Here is a 21,085-nt window from a genome sequence, read left to right on the forward strand (position 1 = left end):
AGACAAGATGTAAGCTTTGTTGAATTTGTTTTAAATACAAAAATGCTTTATGAATATTAAACAATAAATGTTTATATTATGAAACACTTGTCCTGCAAATTGATGATTGTCTGGTACATTATAAATCATTGAATTCTGTAATTGCAATAGGCTTTTTACAGTGACCACTTTGTTACAGCTGGCAAATGGTTAAGCTGTGGCTACTGAATTTTGTAATAACATGTACATAGCCTTAGGATTTTGATGAGGGGCCATCTACTTCCAGTACTTGGGCATTCAGTTAAAATTTGAAATGGTCTTCCGGAGCTGCCAAATAGTACGATTTTTCACTTAAACTACGACAGGATTTTTCTAAAGAAAATACGATTTTACGAAAATATAGCCATGGCAAGGCTCGACATTAGCGGTGGCCCAGGGCCACCAGAAATTCACCTCGGGCAACCATTATTGAAAAATGTTCTCCCGATTTTGCACGCATTTATCAACTTTCTACAGTTCAAATTGCAAGCCTTGCCTGTCATATACATTATATACAATGTGAAAATTACAGTGAGCACAACAAAATAATGAGATGTATAGTAAGAAAGTACACAACGGGTATGAATATGATTTTTTGTCTAAAAATATGATTTTTGGGGTGAAATTATATGATTTTTGGTCAAGTGTGGTTGGCAGCTCTGGTCTTCATCAAAGCTAAATCTGGTATACCAATGTGAAATATTAATTTTAGAGGAAAAGGGAACACGTTTAATTACCAATTTTGATAGATGATGAAAAACAACATGATATCCTTACCGTACTTTGAAACATGAGCTTTTGTCAGTATTGAGGCTTAGACTTTCCAGATGACGTTCAGAAAGATGAATAGACATTCACTAGCTTTAATAAATTTCTTTCTTGCGGATGAATTTTATTATCACATGACTTTAGATCAAAAGTCATGATTCAAGTTTACGTTATTTCTTTCTTCATAAAAAAATACAAATAATGACTCTTCAAATTGGAGATACATATTAATAAAACATAATTTACAAAAATGCATGAAAATAATTGATAGGAATGGGGGTGAACAAAAGGAGCAATCGTCCTTATAAAATGTTGACCCTCACAAAAACTATTTGTACCGGTAGCTAACAGCCCCCCCCCCCAAAAAAAAAAAGTAGCACATGACTTTAGTGAATTTAAATTTCTTATCACTTACAATCAGTACTCCTATGATATATTTATATACACAGTACTTACATATGGCACTACTTATTGAAAGATTTGAAAACACAAATAAAGCATATTTCATACACTTTAGAGAAGCACATACCAGAGACACAAAGAAACATAACATTACAAAATGTTATTGCCCAAGTACAAAACATTTTTTTTTTTTTTCAACGAAAATTCAAAAAATTGCTTAAAAATATGATATCAAGTACAAATCCAATAAAATATTGAATTTGTTTTATTTAACTGACCAAACTCTAATTTGCAGATTTTTGTAATTATGATAATATCACAGACAAAGTTTGGTTTAAAAAGAAGGATATTAAGTCAATATTCATATTACACAAACTTATAACAAGTACATGTACACATGTACATGTAGGTATAAAGTATGCACATATTAACTACATTATGAAAGACTTGAAATATGAATTTATCATATTTAGTACCACAAGCATATTTCAATGTTTGATGTATGTGATAAAATTGCCAACAGTCTTGAAACATTTGCACTACAAAATAAGATAGAATATACTTGCACCTAATAATAAAATTTACATTTTCAAACGTTGATCCAAGATGTAAAAAAACATGTTGTAGTGGCATTAAGCATCGCTGTAACATTACCAGTTGTAACAGGGCCTCTGTTAGCACATTAATAGCGCTAACGACACTTCTGTGTCGCAGGTCCTGGCCACTAGACTAAATGATAGTTAACGAAAATAAGTATTAAACACAATGTTAGTGATGCCAGGAGTCAATTAGACCAACTAATAAGTATATCAACTTCATGTACACGTAGACAAAGTGGATTTAAGCCCACTGTAGTATCAGCCTCTTTGTCTTTCTCTTTTGTTCGTACAGTATCTAACAAAAATTCAAGGTTAAAGATTAATGTTTTATAACACTTGAAATGCTACAATAAATCATAAATTTATGAAAGCAAGTGATAGAATTCAAATTCCACTCGTTAGGGCCAATATTCCACTCATCTGCGATTCGTGGAATATTTTCCAGAACTCTTGGAATATTTCTTGTATTCTTTATAATTGAAATCAGGTACAAAATCACCATCGGGACCAATTGCTCCATCGGTTTGCAAACTGAGCTACCTGCCTAGGCCCCATTACACTATTATAGTAACTTTGCCATCCAATGGTAACTCGGGGCTCGACATTGGCAGTGGCCTGGTGGCCCAGGGCAACCAAAAATGAGAGCCGGGCCACTAGAATACTGAAAAGCCCACACTTGGTGGTTCGGCCGTGCTTCCAAAGTTTTGATAAATTGTAATTTTTGTTTTTTTGTGGCCACCAAGAATATGAAATTGATGGTTTTGGTGGACCTTGGTGGACCGATTGGGCCACCAAGAAAAAAAACTTTGTGTGAACCCTTGCGGTAACTGCATGTGGTAACAATGCTAATCAGCCAATCAGAATCCAGGATATCAGGGAAGTTACCAATGGATGGCACCGTTACTATAATAGTAAGTTTTATGCAACGGGGCCCTGATGTATTTTTATTGTAAACCAAAGACTCAATTTCACCCCCAACTGCAAATATGTATAAATCCAACCATGAGTTGCCAGTATGTCAGTTTGTTCCTGGAAAAGGGTCCTCCCAACGTATATATCAATCTTGTTTGCTAATTGCTTTATTGTTCATGGATGTTGTCATTATTTGAAGGATGAGGGATATCCTACTGGACTTTATGCAGGGACTGGTAAGCTTTGGCGCCATCCCATCTTCAATTGAACGCTGAGCTCCTGGACGATATCCTTGAACTTTGGATCATCCGCCACATTGTGGTTTTGATCATAGTCTTTGTCATTAAAGTACAGTTCCCTTGCCTTGACATCGGTCCAATTACCTGTGAAGGTTGTATGATTAAATCCTATCCACTCGGTGTAGTGGTGATCTTTGGTACGCATGGAGTACCCCATGACTGTTATGACCTTGAGACTTGGTAGATCTGTTTCTCTAGTCGGGGTCACCCCTGGACGTGGGTACTGACTGTACGTGGCATTCTTCCATCGGCTGTATCGCGTAGAAGTTAGCTTCTTTGTGGCATTTCCCACAAGAATTGCATTCGAGTTTGCCTCCAGGAGAGGGGCAAAACTGTACCCTTCAGAACATAAGGTCACGTTGAAAGGGTCCGGTGGGCATGTAGGTGGAACCTCTATGCCAGCGAGATCAGACAGCGTGGGAAACAGATCAACAAGCTCCACAAACTCGGTAACAACCATGCCACTGTCAGCGTTGGTTCCCACATTGTCTTTCATCTTTAGAGCACTTTGATGCACGTTTGGCAATGAGGACTTTGGTTTGTCTGTAAGACCAGGAACGTGAACGATCAAAGGAACCCTCGTTGCTAGTTCATAGTTGGAGTACTTGCACCATTCTGCATGCTCACCTAATTGCCATCCTAATATGTAAAAAAAACATATTTTTATAATTGTATAATAATTTCACACAACTTTGATATTCTTATAGGAAAACTTTTTATTATGAATAAGAATTCGTACATGGGTTTGTGCTGTGAGTGTAAAACAGCACTGTTGTCAAATCAATGCTTAGCAGAGTATTTAAATCTCTCATCCTTTCTTGTTCTTTGTTAAATTTTTGATTTTGATAAATCTTGTAAACGTCCTGCTCTTGTTCAAAGGATGAGGAATTGATACAAAGAGGTCACATCTCTCCCTCCCTTTTGGGAGCAACTCGGGTCGGAGGCCAATCGCAAGGTGGGCGGTAGCCGTAAGAGGACAGGATAGACATTTTAAAGAAAAATTACAAACCATGATCCCCGAAGAGAATGACGATGGTGTTGTTTGAAAAGCCAGTTTCATTGAGGGTCTGAAGGAGTTTTCCAACCAGGAAATCTGTGTAGGTTGCAGCAGCGTAGTAACTCTGTCTCATCGGAGCCTGCCCCCAAAAAACGAAAAACAAAACTATATTGACTTGGTAAACAGATACATGTCACTTTAATCAATACCGTAAATTGGTGGCTGTGTTAAGTGGAGATCACTTATATTCTAAATATATATTTTACAATTTCATAGAGCCTTCTGACCAGTGGGCATGTCATGATCAAATTACATTCTCTATGTTTATTGTCGGGGAAACTGCAGTTTGAGAAAAATATAAAGCTGAGAGAATCAGAGAAAAAGGGGGATGCTCACTAGCTACCACTTTATGTAAGGATGTAATTCGCCAATTAACTTTGATGAACCAATAATAAAATAAAAGAGTTGATTTGTTTTTAATGTTTTTTGTTGCATTTTGTTGCATATATATATATATATATAGATATATGTATCACAGACTGTGCATTATAATTGAAAAATTTATATTGATTTTGAATGCACAAGAAATAATACAAAAGTTAACAATCTCAGGCTGATATTGTAATGGACATTTTTACATGGAATTGAAGAGGAATTGTCCCATTGGGGAAGCTCATATTCAAAGCGTTGATATCATCCCTCTGTCTCAACGTGGAATAATCCTCGTAGGCAACAGCTGGCTGGGTCGGGGACCGGGAAGGATTGGATGCGATGGAAATCGACTCGATCGGGTACAGCGATTTGAATTCCTCCGGATACTTCCACGGAATGTGCGGCTTGTGAAATCCTACCGCCAAGAAAAACGGCGGTTGCATGTCCGGATCCCGAGGGGACCGACTGGTTTTATCCGGCCTGCCGTGGGCGTTCGTCGAATGTGAAGCTGCGGAGAGGTTCTTCAGGATTGATGATGAATACTCCAGAGACTGCATGTCTGGGAGGGACTGAAGTGGCATGGCACTCACGTTGACCGGACACATGACATTGTCGTGAAGCGTGCCATCCAAATTGGGACACACCTGGCAGAAACACAAAAAATGATTTTTTTTTTCATATTGTTTATATGACAAAAAGATAGTTGTACATGTTGAAGGATGGTTAAGGGAACCTTGTAAACGGGTCAGTTTGTAGGCGTAACCTGAGCATGACATTGTTGGAGATAAGATACTCTGTAAACTTATTTTATTTGGAAAATGTGGTGGGTTTCATTCTTTGGGAAGAGGTGGATGAGGCAATTATAAAACAGTCCACAACATTGGCTATTTTTAGAGTATATGTTCACTGTTCAGGGTATATGTTCAGGATCCCCTCAACATTAAAATATATGAGATACATGTAGATTTTTAAATTGTGTACACCGTTCAATATGGTAAAAAATAATCAAAGTGTCGGTTAATATGAGTCTGATGACCCAAGTATTGGTAAATAGGACCAATATTATAAGAATCTTCTTCATCAAACTGTTGCTATACTACTTGGCAGAATTTTGGTGTGGTGGTGGGGGACCGGTGGACAATTCTTCACCAACACATGGTGAAAATGCCCCATTTTTTTAAAAAGTTAAATGAAAGAATAACAGGTGATGATATTGCATGCGCTTTGATGTAATGCTACTAAATTCAGGAGATATTTAGTTTATCTTTAAAATATTGACCAAGTTACACTGTAAGAACACTGTTTAGAATTTAAAGCCCGTCACCCTAACAGTTATCATTAAAAGTTTTTAACAAGTTTCAAAGTTTAAACAATTGTTCAAAAGTGTAAACAATTATTCAAAAGTTTAAACGATTGTTTAAAAAATTAAACAATTGTTTAAAAGTTTAAACAAATTGTAAGAGTGACAGGCTTAAACAATGTGCTAGTTTGTTTTACTGTGTGCAGAAGAGTACCTTAACTGCTTGGTAGTGCTGTAGGCCTATTGCTTACAACTTATCAGAATTTTGGTATGGGGCGTCAAAAGTGTCCATCCCCACCACACGCCGCGTGTGGTGGGGATGGACACTTTTCACAAACACTAGTGAAAATGCCTTATCCTTTTTAAGAGTGACAATGGTTCTAAAATTGGACACTTAGTAAGTGGAATGCTACTAAATTCAGGGATTATTGGGTAATCTTTAAAATATTGACCAAGTTACGAAAGGGGATCCACGACTGTAAATTCCACACACTATTCAAATGACTAATTTCAACCTTAGATTTAACACTATACCCAACCTTAACCTAACATAGAACCCTAATGCAGCCATAACCCTACATTTTGTGTCACTACAAAAGGAAAGTAATCACTGGTGGATCGAGGGAGGGGGGTCACAGCCGGCCCGTGACCCCCCCCCCTCCCTTTTGAGAGGCACAATTAAAAATTTGTAATGTAAAAATGCAGTTAAAACACAAGTGTGCCCCACCCCCCCCCCCCCCTTGAAAGTGAAGACCTTTTTTTTTTTTGCTTGTCAAATTTTTTAGTGTACGATATGTCCTTAATTTTTTGGTTGAAAAACTTTTTTTTCCCTTAAGAAAATGTGCCCTCCCCCTTGGAAAATCCTGGATCCGCCCCTGAATGTAATACAATACCTTAGCTCCTTGGTAGTGCTGTGTAGATGGATGGTAAGGTTGAATCGACCAGCTATAGGGATAATCATCATTACCACCACTAGGAATACCTTGTTAAATAAAATAAAAACCAAGAAAATTAGGCTACTCTTAGCTTTGACACTTTTTACATTTTCCATCTATGGTATGCAGTAAAAACACTGTTGTTTAACAGAACTTTTAAACAACCATGCTTTCGAAAATTAAATTTTGTTTAAGATTTTGAACACTTGTTTATCCATTTAAATAACTTATGTAAGGTTCATGTACAACTTTGAATAAAACAAAATAACAGCATTTTTACTGTGTTAACAGGAGAAGCATTTGATTGTATGTATGTCATCGTCTTTGGGAATACAGTTACTTTTATTGATGGCATTGCAATGATAAAATTGTTCAAAAGAAACATGTTGACTTTTCTATTATGAACATTCAAATGGCAAGCCCCTTTAGTTTTACTGTAAAAAGCAAAAAATCGTCTGAGGTAATTTCATTTTTGAATTGTGTTCCTTATATCTCAATGACATTATATTCAAGTTTTCTTATTTTACATCAAATTTTGATGAAATCTTCAACCTTACAATTGATTTTCATTCAAATAAACTTCTGTTGGGTGGCCTTGCTCTTTGATTTCCCAACCCATAGTCCTTGGGGATGCTGTGTGTATTATTCTCCAGAGGTACCACCCCTGGAATTCTGGAAGGTGTGACAAAATAATGGAAAAATTGAACAAATTTGACCTACATTTTGTACAGAAACCTTTTGTTTTTTGTTTGTTTTTTTGCTTGTCAAATTTCTCGGGACCAAAATGACCTTCATTTTGTAGTGAAACCTTCTCTTTTTTTTCTTTTTTTTAGCTTGTCAAATTTAGAGAGCCGTGGAAGAGCCTTGGTGTAGTGGTTCTGACTCTCGCCTTGTAAACAGAGGGTCGTGTGTTCGAATCCCACCACGGTCTAGCGTCCTTTGGCAAGGCGTTAATCCACACTTTGCCACTCTCAACCCAGGTGCTAAATGGGTACCCGGTAGGATGCGAAAGATATTGTATGTTTGATTTTGCCAGCGCCATAGTGAGGCTGCGATGAATGCAAGGAATACTCCCCAGGGAGTGGAAATTGTGCACTTTTCGTGCGGGATTGAAATGAATCCAATGACCGGGGTAATAATATGCTATAATGTGCTTTGAGCCATTCTGGGAAAAGCGCTTTATAAAAATTTGATATTTACATCAGCATCCCCCCCCCCCCCTCACCCCAGTCCAAAAAAATGTTCCCAGGGCCCTGTCCCATACCTGGATGAAAAACCTTTCCGACGGATGCGGTGAAGTACCCATTATCTTTGAAGTGTTGCGGTAGTGTCGTGTAATTCCCTGCATGCGTCCTCCAGTACGACCCGAAATCGTAGAGCCGAGTGGTGTCTGGGCGTCGCCCCGTCAAGAAGGACACACGACTGGGAGCACAAACAGATTGCTACAGAGAGAAGAGGGGGGGAAGACCATATATTGCCATCATTATTCTGCTGTTAGTATACAATTCCTGATGAAAGATGAACAAGCATAAGCCAGCCATCTTGAAGAGGAAAAGCCTGGAGCTGAATATAGAGATGTACACAATAAAAGTGCTGTATGAAATCTTAAAAACATTTTTGATTTTTAATACTTAATTCTCAATAAATTAAGCATGGTTGCTTAAATTGGTGAACAACTACTGTGAGGTTCCCATAGTAAACAGAGGTGTATGCAATTTTAAAAAGTGTTTTTGCTGTGTATTATGCTTTTGTTCAGAATCTTCCCGATATTAGGTTGCTTACAGGGGCACAAGGCAACCGCCCCTATTGTAAGTAGTGATTAAAAAAATTAAATAAATAAATAAATAATAAAAATAAATAAATCATAATAATAATAATGACCAAACAGAGAAAAGGAAAGAAGGGTGAAATATTTACTTTCTGAATATTATGTCAAAATCCATCACAAAATTTGATTTTTGTTATTAAAATTTTGGAATTGTTTGCTTGCTTGCCTTGCTCACTTGCAACTTTTTATATCTGGCCCCCTCAATTTTTTTGGCTCATTATGCCACTGATAAGATCCAATTTAATAATATTAATGATGATGGTGATGATATAGTAATAATTCTAATACTTATACTAAAAATATAAGTATCATTTGGGGGGGCAGTCAAATATATTGCTGTACACACGCGTGACCAAAAAAAAACGCGTTTAAAGGGGTGTTTTTTCAGTTTTGGACGCTGTCCGCGCGTTGGACTCGTTAAGGGTATCAAAAACACAGATTTTCAAGAAAATGGGTGGTTTTGAAAGACTGGTCAATGGCGATCAATCGCGGAGTCAAACGTATTTAGGGTATGTTTTTTTTCCCAAAGCTTTTTTTTTAGACTAGCCAAACGTGTTTACGGTATGTTTTTTCCCAAGCTTTTTCCCCCGAGGTCATATTTTGGCGAAATCTTGTTTAGGGGCCAAAATGTGTAAATAAAGCCCGCGAAAAACTTGTTTAGGGGGTTATTTTGCACACAGAGAAAAACTCGTTTAGGGGGTGTTTGGAAATTTCTTGGTCACGCGTGTGTACAGCAATATATTTGACTGCCCCCCCCCCCCCCCCCCGGATCATTTTTAGCTCATCCGGCCCGATGAGCTTGTGGCGTGGCGTATGTCATCCGTCCACAATTTCAAAATGCTTCTTCTTTGTCATTTCAAGTCCGATTTCAGTTCTGTTTGCTTTATATGATAGCACTAGGTGGGGGATTTAAAATTTCTGCACAGAATTTTTGAAATTCATTAAATATGCTAATTGATGTGCATTTTTCGAAATTCACACAAAATGCTTCTCCTTTATTTGTTGACCGATTTAGATTTTTTTTCTTCCATCTGGTAGAGCTGCATGGTTCACCAAACTTTTACGCAGACTTTGAAATGATAATGATGATGATGATGATGATAGATGATGATGATGGTGGTAATCATGATGATGGTAATGATGATGGTAATGATGATGATGGTGATGATGATGATGATGATGATATCCCGGCGCTGCCCCTAGCTGAACAGGAATTGTTGCTCATTGTAATACAAAATTGATTGGATGATTATATTGGATCAAACGAATTTGCCTCCCCAACATATAAGAAACACATCAGACAAAAGGGAGGGGGATATATCACTTTTACATGGTTATAATGCCCTTCTCATATTAACGCTTATCTTTGGCAGAAGGGAACAGCTCCCTTCCATCTCGTTCTGCATATATTATTCCCAGGGGCGGATCAAGGATTTTTCAAATGAGAAATTAAAAAAAAAGGTTTTCAACCAAAAATTAATGACATTTCGTCCACGAAAAAGTGAGACAAGCACGCAAAAAAAAAAAAAACAGTGATTATTCTTTCTAAAAATAACTATTATCCCTGTAATGAAAATTATACTTACAAGTTTAATAAATATTAATTAATTACTTATCAGCAAAACGAAAAGAGAAAAAATGAAACATCATGATGAGTATTGCTCTGGGAAGTGGGGGTGCTGAAGCACCCTCCAAATTTTATTTTGTTCAGCTAGGGGTGGTATATATGATATGCTTCATTCGTGAAAGAAATTTTAGAAACAGACCAGCACCCCCACTTTGGAAATTGTTCTCATGCAAGCCCCTGATGATGATTAAGTAAAGTAAATTTTGTGGGATCCATATCATACCTTCATAGAATAAAATCATGAAAAATATACTTACTTGCACTTTGGCGTTGCTGAAGAGAGCCGATCGCGAAGCAAGTTCAGTGATGTACGGCGATATGATTGGACCTCCATAGCTCTCAAGGGAGGCCCGTAAGTCATCAATCACGATGAATAACACATTTGGTTTCTCTGACAACGCTGTGAACAGAGACATGAAAATGAAGATGTAATCGTCATACTCAGCTAGGGGCGCCGACTGACAGGGGCTATAGCCCCCCCCCCCCCGGCGGTACTCCATATAGCTCTCACTAACATTAGTAAATCATCAATCACAATGAACTTTGGTTTCTCTGACAATAATAATGCTGTGAACACTGAACAGAAACATGAAAATCAACATTTATCGTTTACTCAGGGGCGCCGAATGACGGGCTATAGCCACCCCCCCCCCCCCCCTTTATGGCGGTAATCAGATTGAACCTCCATATCACCTCACAATGAATTACACATTTGGTTTCTCTGACAATATTGCTGTGAAAGAAACATGAAAATGAACTTAAGTCATACGCAGGGGCGCCGACTAGCTGACAGGGGATTATAGCCCCCCCATCCTCCTTATGGCGGTAATTACCTCCATAACTTTCAAGGGATGCTCGTAAAATCAATCACAATGAATACAGTAACACATTTGGGTAATATCTGACAATTCTGTGAACAGAAACATGAAAATACATAATCGTCATACTCTATAGGGGCTCCGACTGTTAGGGGTCGATATATATAAAATAAAATAGAAGTGGTTTATTGGCAATACATGATTGGCAGCCAGTGGCTGAAATACATATTCATATATTGTATAAGAACATTGAAAGAAATTATACAGAGTAGATAAATTAAAATAAAAATTGATAAGCATTCAATACAAAACTTACACGTAAAGATTACACAAAGATTGGAATAGATCGCCCTTATGGTGATAATTATGATAACTTTCGAGGGATGTTCGTAAAATCGTCAATCGACATGTGAATAACACATTTGGTTTCTCTGACAGATACTGTGAACAGAAACATGGTGAACGATCAGAGATCGAGCAAGGGGATATATCGCCCCCTTGATCTCCCTTGGATATATATTTTTTCAAGAAGTGAAAAAAAGAGAAAGAAAAAGGAAGAGAGAATTAAAAATAATGAAAAAAAAATGAGGTTGATAATGTACGTCGATCGTGTAACGCTATCTCTTTAAACCCCCCCCCCCCTCTCTATCAGTCTCTCTCTCCCCCCCCCCCTCTCTCTCTCTCTCTCAGTGACAGTCACATATTGTTCCACTCACACGTAACACGGGACGTAACATACAACGACCTCCAACCATGGACTTTCAAGTCCATGCTCCAACACACCCTCCTCGCCCAGGTCACTTCCCAATTGATGCCCCCAACCTGATGTCTATCTTTCTTTATATCCTACATAGATTGAATCCTGTATAGTGATTGGTTCAAGTAGCATCATGTGACCGAATATATTTCAACTATGATGTTGCGTGACGTCAGACCTCGATATATTTTTGGACATACCAATATTCTGACGTCATTATTTCACAAAACTGGATATCTCAGCGCACCGGCTTGCGCGCTCTCTCTCCCGGGCGCGCAAGTCCAGCGCGATGCGTCAGCGCAGACACTAATCTGCGTTCCGCTGAGCGCGGTGGCTCGGAGGAAAGTAAGTAATTCAACGCAAGTAACAGGACTTTGCATGCTCAGCGCATATATTTTGGTTATAAATTATTAAAAGTAGGATATAAAACAAATATATCAGGCGTTTCATTCGAAAGCATAGTGGGAATTATTAATCCTCGGTTGGACTGGCAAAACTACTATATTTCCCTCGGGGAAAAATAGTAATTGCCAGACCAGCCTCGGATAAATAATTCCACTATACTTTCTCAAAGCCTGATATATTTGTTTAATCTATCCGTCTATCCATCCATCCATCTACCTCTATCTATCCATCCATCTATCTATATGTCTCGGTCTGTCTATATATTTGTTTAAATAATTATGTATGTTTGATCAATCTATCCACCTATATCTTTTGTCTATATCCACCAATCCATCTATCTATCTCTATATAATATATCTGTCTATCTTTTATTAATCTATCCACCTATCATTTATCTCTCCATCCATCTATCTATTTAGCTATCTTTCTTATATCTGTTTAAATATGTATATGTCTATCGATCTGTCTCCTATTTATCTTTCAATCTAATATCTACTCATTTCTTTAAATAATCATGTTTGTTTATCTATTTACCTATCTACGACAGACCACCTATAAATTCTTCCGCATGTATTCGTGCTTTCTTAGCAGTCAGGTAAAAAACCTCGGTATAACATAACATAACATGACGAAATAAAATTTAGTTTAACAATAACATTTTCTTCTTTATATCGCGTATCGCCCCTTGTATATATCACAGTATACCTACTTTTTGCCTTCGATATGGCTATGAATGCTATAGCCCGAGTACATGCGTAAAAATGGAAATAATATTATTTATATATATATTATAAAAGTAACTGTATATTATGTAATTAGTCAATACAGAACCTACATCGATATCACATGATCATGATAGACATATATCACGTGAGAATCATGTCACATGATCCGGCATGTCCTGTAATAGGTAGGTGTATACATGGACCCATGGTAGGTCCATGGTGTATATCAAACACCTGCGAGTATAGCAGCATCCACTCACACTAGTACGAGGTTAGTATATATAGCATCCTACCTGAATTGGAAGAGATGTTCAACAGAACACACAATATAGCCACGATATACTTCATGATTCCTTCCTCATGCATTACCAGCAGTTTCACTAAGTATTATACCGCAAAAATGAAAACAATCATATAGGTATAGGTGTGTTGCCTATATATAGAGAAACGAACAGCGAGCGTAATTTTCAACTACCAATGCGGCCGCGACATTGATACATAACATTGATCAGGAAGACCATAGAGCTATTACAGAAATAGCTCTGAGTATTTAGTTAGACCCGGGAGTTTTGACTATTATTGTGAGCATCGGTCTATTCAAAACCGTGTGTGGATCAACAGACGAGTGCACTTATGAAAATTAATCAGTCTTCCTGGTATGTTTGAGCATGAGCTCCATATTGTTTGAGTGAGTCAGTCTATATAGTTTTGCATGCAGCCGTGGTATTGTCGGGTGACATCAACAACAGAAAATAACAATGAGCTTATTGGCCCATGGAATATAGTCTACAAATGCAGACCCACATCTGCACTGTACCACTGCCGATTCAAGGAGTCTGCATAACAGACTAGGTCTACTGTGGCTGCAGATTCTGAAATGGCTCGCTTCGCTCGCCCTTTCAGGCTAGCTGCTTCGCAAAACAGCAGCAGCGCGCTTCATATCATGTCAAAATCTATCAATAAGTTTGTAATGAAAAGGTGAGAAAAGAAATCTCGCTCTCTCAGGACTTTTAAGAAATGTTTGCCACACGTACGCGCCATGATGTGCCCCCTCATTTTTGTTTTATTATCACGCTACTCTTGCATACACTGTTATAAAAATTCTATATAAAAGAATCCCCAAATTTATGCAGCAGAGTGTCGAGAAAACCTGTATACTGCGCTGCCTTACATGCATGCATTTGAGTAAAATTACAAAAAAATTGTTTTTTGGTGTATGAAACCTTACAAAGTTATTGTAACAAAACTGTTTACCCTTTTTTTAGAACCGACCTGTTCTGTAAAAATCCTGTTCACGACCAAGCAAGCAAAAAAAAAAGAGGAAAGAAAAGGAAAGATAGAAGGTGAATTATGATATCGTTTTCTGAATAGTATGTCAAAATCTATCACAAAATTTGATTTTTATAATAAAAATGTCCAAATTTTTGCTGGCCCGCATTTTTTTTAATCACGCGATACACCATATCTAGCCCCCTCGAAATTTGGGGCTCATTACGCCGCTGCTTTTCACGATATGACCGGGAAAGTTGTGGCTCTTGCCACCCCCCCCCCCCCCGGCCGGCCACCGACCCCTGTTACGCCCCTGCAAATGCAAAGGGCTTTCTTTTGCAATAAGTAGATAACATTTATTTTTATTTTGTTATAATGGCAGCCCATAAAAGATAATAGGTTATATACAGTAATATCATTAGTCTTTGCAAGGAATATATTTTTTGTGACTTGGTGGCCCGTATTCTTAAGTCAGGTTTAACCATAGAGATATATATCTCATATGGGTTTGTTTAAAATTCTGTGTTAAAATTATGGAAAGCCAAAAGTGTCAAAATTTTTATTAAGTTGTATGTTTTTTATGTTTGCTGTGCTCTTTCCTGATTCATCGATGGTGAAGACAATTATCTTTTTATACTTCCTAGATAATTATGAATGGTCTGAGAGCCAAATGAGCTGAACTATGATCTCTGCTGTTAGTGATTTATGTAACGATTGGCTATTCATACTTAAACCATAACTTTAAACCTGAGTTTAAGTTAAACCTGACTTCAGAATACGGGCCATAGAGTATTCCAACATTCCTAGAAATAGAATTATATGACGTTTATATGTACGTTCCAATGTAGATATAGGTCGATAACAACGCCCTATTTTTTAATGCTTTCTTTTAAGAGGTACATTTTCGATAAATATGTTGCGATGAAAGTCATTTGTATGCAGGCGCGTAGCCAGGGGGGGGGCGGTGGGGGCGGTCGCCCCCCCCCCAAAAAAAAAAAAAAAAAAAACGTCCCCAAAAAGAAAAAAAAAGAAGGGAAAAAAAAGAGAGGAAAAAAGGAAAAGGGAAGGGAGGAAAGGGAAGAAAGGTAGCTTTGTCGTTTTTTTTTTCTTTTTATTCTTTTTTTTTTTCTCAAAAGAGAAACTCCTTCACTCTTGCTCTAAATTTATACATGAATTTTGCTTCCGCGCTGCGCGCGGTTAAATGACAATATTGAAGTTCTCCATTGTTTCCTCCACCCTTTCTCTAACCCTGCTTTCCACCTCAGCTATATGTGTTTATTGCCAGTTAAAGTTCAAATATATACATTATGGCATGGAATTAGAGTAAGGTTAGGCCGAAGTATATGAAGTTATCTTTTTTTTTTTTGATCGCGCAACTTCTGGTCGGGTCGGCTCCAGGCGGGTAAAATCTTTATATCAATTTCTGCCGTCACCTCCATAAAGTCAACTTCTCCCGCTTTTCAGCTCTTTACTAAACAACCATAATTTGCGGCAAACAGGTTCCTAATTTAAAAAGAGGAATGTATAAAATTCGTGTCGTATTGAATAAAAAAGTACAATATTTTTTTTCAAATTCTATTAATCTTCATGTTATTTCCCTGCACATTCATCTCCTGTCCTGTTTTGCGCCCTCAGTTTGAAATTTTGAATGACACTCAGGGGCCGCGGAACGGTTTTCAAAGTGGGGGGCTGACCATGCAAAAAATCACAATCTTATGGTCATTTTTACGTTTTTGTACACGGTTTTGGAAAAAAGTGGGGGGGGGGGCTGAAGCCCCCCAGCCCCCCCCCCCCCCCCCCCGCTTCTGCGGCTCCGGACACTTAGGTTTCTTTATAATTCAAAATGAAGCGCTTCAGGATAAGTCAAAGAAATTAGGCATCCTTTTTTATATAATTTCAATAAATCACTGAAGTTTCAACTTTTTGCGCACTATTTTCCTTGTAATGAAGTTCAATAATCTTAGGAAATCAATTGAATTAGAGCCGATGGGGTATTAAAGATATCTGCATTTGATGAAACGTCCGCCCTTTGAAATTTCAGAGTTTTATTGCTCTGCGCGGGGAGGAATATCTTCCTCCCGGCATATACACTTCTTCTCCTCTGTTTTGCGAGTTAAAGATATATGCACTGTCGCTAAATTGTTTGTATTCAAATCTGATCTTTCCAAGGGAAGTATTCAATATATCTTTGAGAATACCCTTTTCTCGGGACCCTTTTCATGGCAAAAAAATTGATAAAACGCTTTAGCTTCCGCACTTCGCGCGGGGTTATTGTGATTTTAATTTCCTCCATTGTATTCCTTTTTGTGAATTCACAATCACTTTTGAAAACAAGGTTCAAAATCACAATATAGTCAACTGAATTGGAGCTGATATAGGTACTAGAGTCAGAGAGACGGCTCCTTTTTCATTTTAATTTATGAAACACCAAAAGCTTCGCGCTTCGCGCGGGAGGGGGAAACTCCCCCTCCCTGCACCCACCCCCTAGGGAGCGCGCTTCGCGCGCTCTGTAAGTAAGCTCTGTAAGTGTTGGCACGCTTCGCGTGCATTTACCGCCCCCTCCAAAATGAAATCCTGGCTACGCGGTTGTTTGTATGAGATGTTATGAATTTTAAAATACATGAAATTAGTTTTACAGATATTGCATTTGAACCGTAAAGACAATTTTAGTTATGTTATTATGTGAGTAAAAGGTGTTAGTGTCATCTGCAAATAATATAAACGAAAACAGAGAAGTTGCCTAGGCCATGTTACAACCGATAATGTCGCACCAACGCATAATGTCACAGATTGCGACATTATGCCAAGAGCGTCCGACGCATAATGTCGCAGTCAACGCATAATGTCGTAGTTTTTCTAACGCATAACGTCACATATGTCGCAGCAAAGTGTCAACGCATAATGCCACATGTCGCAACGCATAATGTCGCAGCGGTAATTTCTTCAGGACTCGAGCTATACAGATAAGATATAAAATATGCTTTCACTAAGTATTTTGAGACACGAGAAAGAGAATTAAGTGATTTGGAAATCAGGATTACTCATTGTATGGATATTTATCGGTTTATTGCCATTTCGTCTACTGCCTTTTCCCCACTATCGCATGGTCTGATATCATTTCGTCTACCATTAGTTAGTCAACAACTATCAACATAGTCCAATAACCATTTCGTCTAATTACCATCTCGTCTAATAGCCAGTTGGTCTACTAGCCGTTTTGTTTATCATCATTTAGTCTAATTGTATTTTTTTCAATTGGTCCAATATCCACTTTGTCCAATATCACCACGTCTATTACCTTTTGGTCTAATAGCCAATTGGTGTAATAACCACTTGGTCTACTCTCATTTCGTCCATGTTCCATTTTGTCTGACTTCAGTTGGTTCGCTATCACTTTGTCTAAACCCATTTCGGCTAACAATCATTTGGTATCGTTGCAATGGGTCCAATCACCAATAGGTCCAATCACCATCTCGTCCAATCATCATTTCGTCCAATAGGCATATTCATTTCATCTTATAACCATAGTGGTCTACTGGCACTAGACCTCTACTGTGACTCTATGCATCATTGCCGACTTGTTGCAGTACTACTCCTGATTTGTGGTTCAGATCAGCTCGCGAGCGCCAAAAAAAAAACCCTTTACCATCCGCCGACAGGGCATAGGCGGATCCAGGGAAAGGTCTGGCTCCCTCGCCCCCCCCCCCCCCGCATAAAAAAGGAAGGGGAACGAAAGAAAAGAGAAAAAACGGGGAAAGAGAGGAGGGAAAATTAGGAAAAATAAGAGGAGACAGAAGAGTGAATAAAATAGGGTGAGGTGAAGACTTGGGAAAAAAAAAAATCTTTCATGCCTCAAAAGAGGCGCGATAGCTCAGTCGGTAAAACGGGGGTTTCTGATCCGGTGACATGCATTTGATTCCTAATTGATGCGTTAGTGTCCCTTGGTAAGGCATAATAGCAGTAGCGTACCGTGAACCGCAGGAGACAAAGCATTGGGGGGGCAGTGCATTGTCTGTGAACAATGCTTTGCCCCCCCCCCCCCCAATGCTTTGTCTCCTCCGAGTCACGGTACGCTACTGCATAATAGTCATTATGCCTACCAGGTCCCTAGGAGAGGACCTTAAGCCGTCGGTTCTCTGGTTGCTTGCTTACAAGCATTCATGCTCTCATAGCAACCAGGTAAAAAAAAAATCACCATGTACTATATAGGCTAAAATTTTCGCTCGCGCTTCGCGCTCGCATCCACATCCACTTCAGAATTTTCATGCATAGTGCTTGAAAAAGTGCTTAAATTTACCCCTTTTCGGACTGGAATATGAAGTATTTTTAGCTCGCGCTTCGCTCTCGCTTTATATTTTTATGCTTTTTCAGTTCTGATTTGCTTTGCAAAGTGTACATCGATAATTATTACTATTATTGTTTTTACTATTACGAAGTTATATTTATGCATTTGTGTAAAATTAAGTAATGAAACTAAGTTTTGGGGCTGGCCTCACATACAAGCTTATTGCTTATTTTCGGCAGCCCCTCCGTTTTACTCTAAAATACAAGAAAAAAATCATTTAAGGCAGCTTAATGTTATTAATTGTGTTTATCAAATGTATAGGCCTTATTATGTTTTATAAGATGTCATGTTTTCTTATATTCTTTATTTTTATGATATGTTCATTATATACAACATTGCGAAACGGAAATAAAATGAAATGATTAAAACATGTATTCAAAATGCCTAAATTCTAGGTCTAAATCTAAAAAAACGCGCACTCAGAACCCAAGTTTATTGAGATACGCAGCTTGTTCTATATATTTATAACGTGCTTGAATTATCCAGTTTCAGATTAGAATATCAAAAAACTTCTGCTCGCATTATTAACATTAATGTAGGAAGATACCTAGTTACCCATCCATTTTACGATTTACAAAACAAAAAAAGAGCGTCCTGTTCTTAGATCCGAAATCTATTTTTCTCGGCTCGCGCTGCCGTCAATTGTGTAGTTATGTAACTCGAGTCCTGAAGAAAATCCAAGTGATTGGACCCATGGCAACGATACCAAATGATTGTTAGCCGAAATGGGTTTAGGCAAAGTGATAGGGAACCAACTGAAGTTAGACCAAATGGAACGTGGGCGAAATGAGAGTAGACAAAGTAGATATTGGACCAATTGAAAAAAAATACAATTAGACTAAATGATAATAAACAAAACGGCTAGTAGACCAACTGGCTATTAGACGAGATGGTAATTAGACGAAATGGTTATTGGACTATGTTGATAGTTGTTGACTAACTAATGGTAGACGAAATGATATCAGACCATGCGATAGTGGGGAAAAGGCAGTAGACGAAATGGCAATAAACCGATAAATATCCATACAATGAGTAATCCTGATTTCCAAATCACTTAATTCTCTTTCTCGTGTCTCAAAATACTTAGTGAAAGCATATTTTATATCTTATCTGTAGCTCGAGTCCTGAAGAAAATACCGCTGCGACATTATGCGTTGCGACATGTGACATTATGCGTTGACACTTTGCTGCGACATTATGCGTTGCGACATGTGACGTTATGCGTTAGAAAAACTACGACATTATGCGTTGACTGCGACATTATGCGTCGGACGCTCTTGGCATAATGTCGCAATCTGTGACATTATGCGTGGCTGCGACATTATGCGTTGGTGCGACATTATCGGTTGTCAGGCCCCCCAGTACCCAACCAAGACAGTGTGATGCCTGTCAACTGACCTCTTCTTCCGAGGTTTGAAAAAGAAAAAAAAAAGTGTAATATAAAATACATGTTACTGTATGATTTATCATAACCTATAAAGAAACAATCAATTAATGCAGACATTATGGGATTGTGCTCGGTGGAATTAATCTCATATGTTATTATACAATGTTATATGTTTTAAATGGTTATTTGGAATATTCTATCGATTCATAGATGGTGAACCTTGTGTACATAGACTAAGGGGAACTTCAAAATGCAGTAGCCAAGTTACAAGTAAATTTAGATAGAGGAAAAACAAAGCAAAACAAAACAAAATTTACAAAAATAACAAAACAAAATAAAACATATATATATATATATATATACATATATACATATTTATATACATTTATTTAACTTGAAAATAGAGGGTAGTCTTTCCTCAAGACCCAGTTATTTCAAATTAACAAATCATAACAAGAAAGATAGTAAAAACAAAAGACCCCACAAACGTATTGATGTTGAATAACATGGAAATATAGTGTAGTCTTCCCCCCAGAACCACTTATTTCAAAATTACAAATTATTTTTTTTAAAGTAAAAAAAAAAATAACAAAGACCCCACTATCTTATTAAAGTTGAATAACATGAAGATACGGCGTAGTCTTTCCTCCAGCCCCAATTATTTCAAAATAAAAAAATCATTAAAAAAAAACAGAACTTAATTTAAGACCCAACAATCCTTCTCCCTCTCCCGTCCCTGTTCAAACTAAGAACCTGTAATATAATAAAGGTTTAGATAGTTTTCTTTATTACAGACCTTGTCATTTTCAAGATTAAGATAAATGAAATCTTAAATAACTAAGACTCAACCCTGTTCAACATGAAAAAGATGATCGGGGGAGCATTTCATGCATTTATGTCCGACAAGTTATCAGATCTGACAACTTTCCTTGATGTTGATTGGCTAAGAAGCAGTGCTACCATGGTAAGTGTCGGATAAAATGGGACTTGTCGGATAAAACGTCTCCTTTCATGAAATGCTCCCCGGGCTCTTAGTTTTGAAGATTTTTTTTTAATCAGAAATTTCTTTGCCTGGAAGAAAAATGCATTCTTTATTACAGGATCTTAGGCTGGAAGAGGGTTTTAATTTTAAATGTTTGTTTTGTTGTTCTGTTTTGTTTTTTAAAATAAACTTGTCTGGTAAAACTATAAGTATGCGTTAAGACAGGGTTGTATAGTTTAAAAGATGCTGGGGTCTAAGTTTTAAGATTAATGTTTCGCTT

General features: G+C 37.7%; 1 protein-coding gene across 1 annotated transcript; it reads right to left on the reverse strand.

Moving 5' to 3' along the window:
• Nucleotides 1-24: 24 nt before the first annotated feature.
• On the reverse strand, nucleotides 25-13,715 carry LOC129262001 (iduronate 2-sulfatase-like). Its single transcript, XM_054900027.2, has 7 exons — nucleotides 13,116-13,715; nucleotides 10,375-10,517; nucleotides 7,927-8,104; nucleotides 6,621-6,709; nucleotides 4,634-5,071; nucleotides 4,008-4,134; nucleotides 25-3,637 (listed from the first exon to the last, which is right to left on the reverse strand). The coding sequence occupies exons 1-7, from the start codon at nucleotides 13,186-13,188 to the stop codon at nucleotides 2,922-2,924; spliced, it is 1,764 nt and encodes a 587-aa protein (XP_054756002.2). The 5' UTR covers nucleotides 13,189-13,715; the 3' UTR covers nucleotides 25-2,921.
• Between the last annotated feature and the right edge of the window lie 7,370 nt (nucleotides 13,716-21,085).

Source organism: Lytechinus pictus, chromosome 5 (genome assembly GCF_037042905.1).
Source record: "Lytechinus pictus isolate F3 Inbred chromosome 5, Lp3.0, whole genome shotgun sequence".
In the NCBI taxonomy this organism is placed as follows: Eukaryota; Metazoa; Echinodermata; class Echinoidea; order Temnopleuroida; family Toxopneustidae; genus Lytechinus; species Lytechinus pictus.

What these genes read in the sequence shown, in the direction of transcription:
- LOC129262001 (XM_054900027.2), bottom strand. Translation starts at nt 13,188, where the DNA reads ATGCATGAGGAAGGAATCATGAAGTATATCGTGGCTATATTGTGTGTT. An exon ending in TCAGCAACGCCAAAGTGCAA is followed by an intron (nt 8,105 to 10,374) that starts GTAAGTATATTT and finishes TTCTCTCTGTAG; the next exon opens with CAATCTGTTTGTGCTCCCAG. An exon ending in AGCACTACCAAGGAGCTAAG is followed by an intron (nt 5,072 to 6,620) that starts GTATTGTATTAC and finishes TGTTTCTGCCAG; the next exon opens with GTGTGTCCCAATTTGGATGG.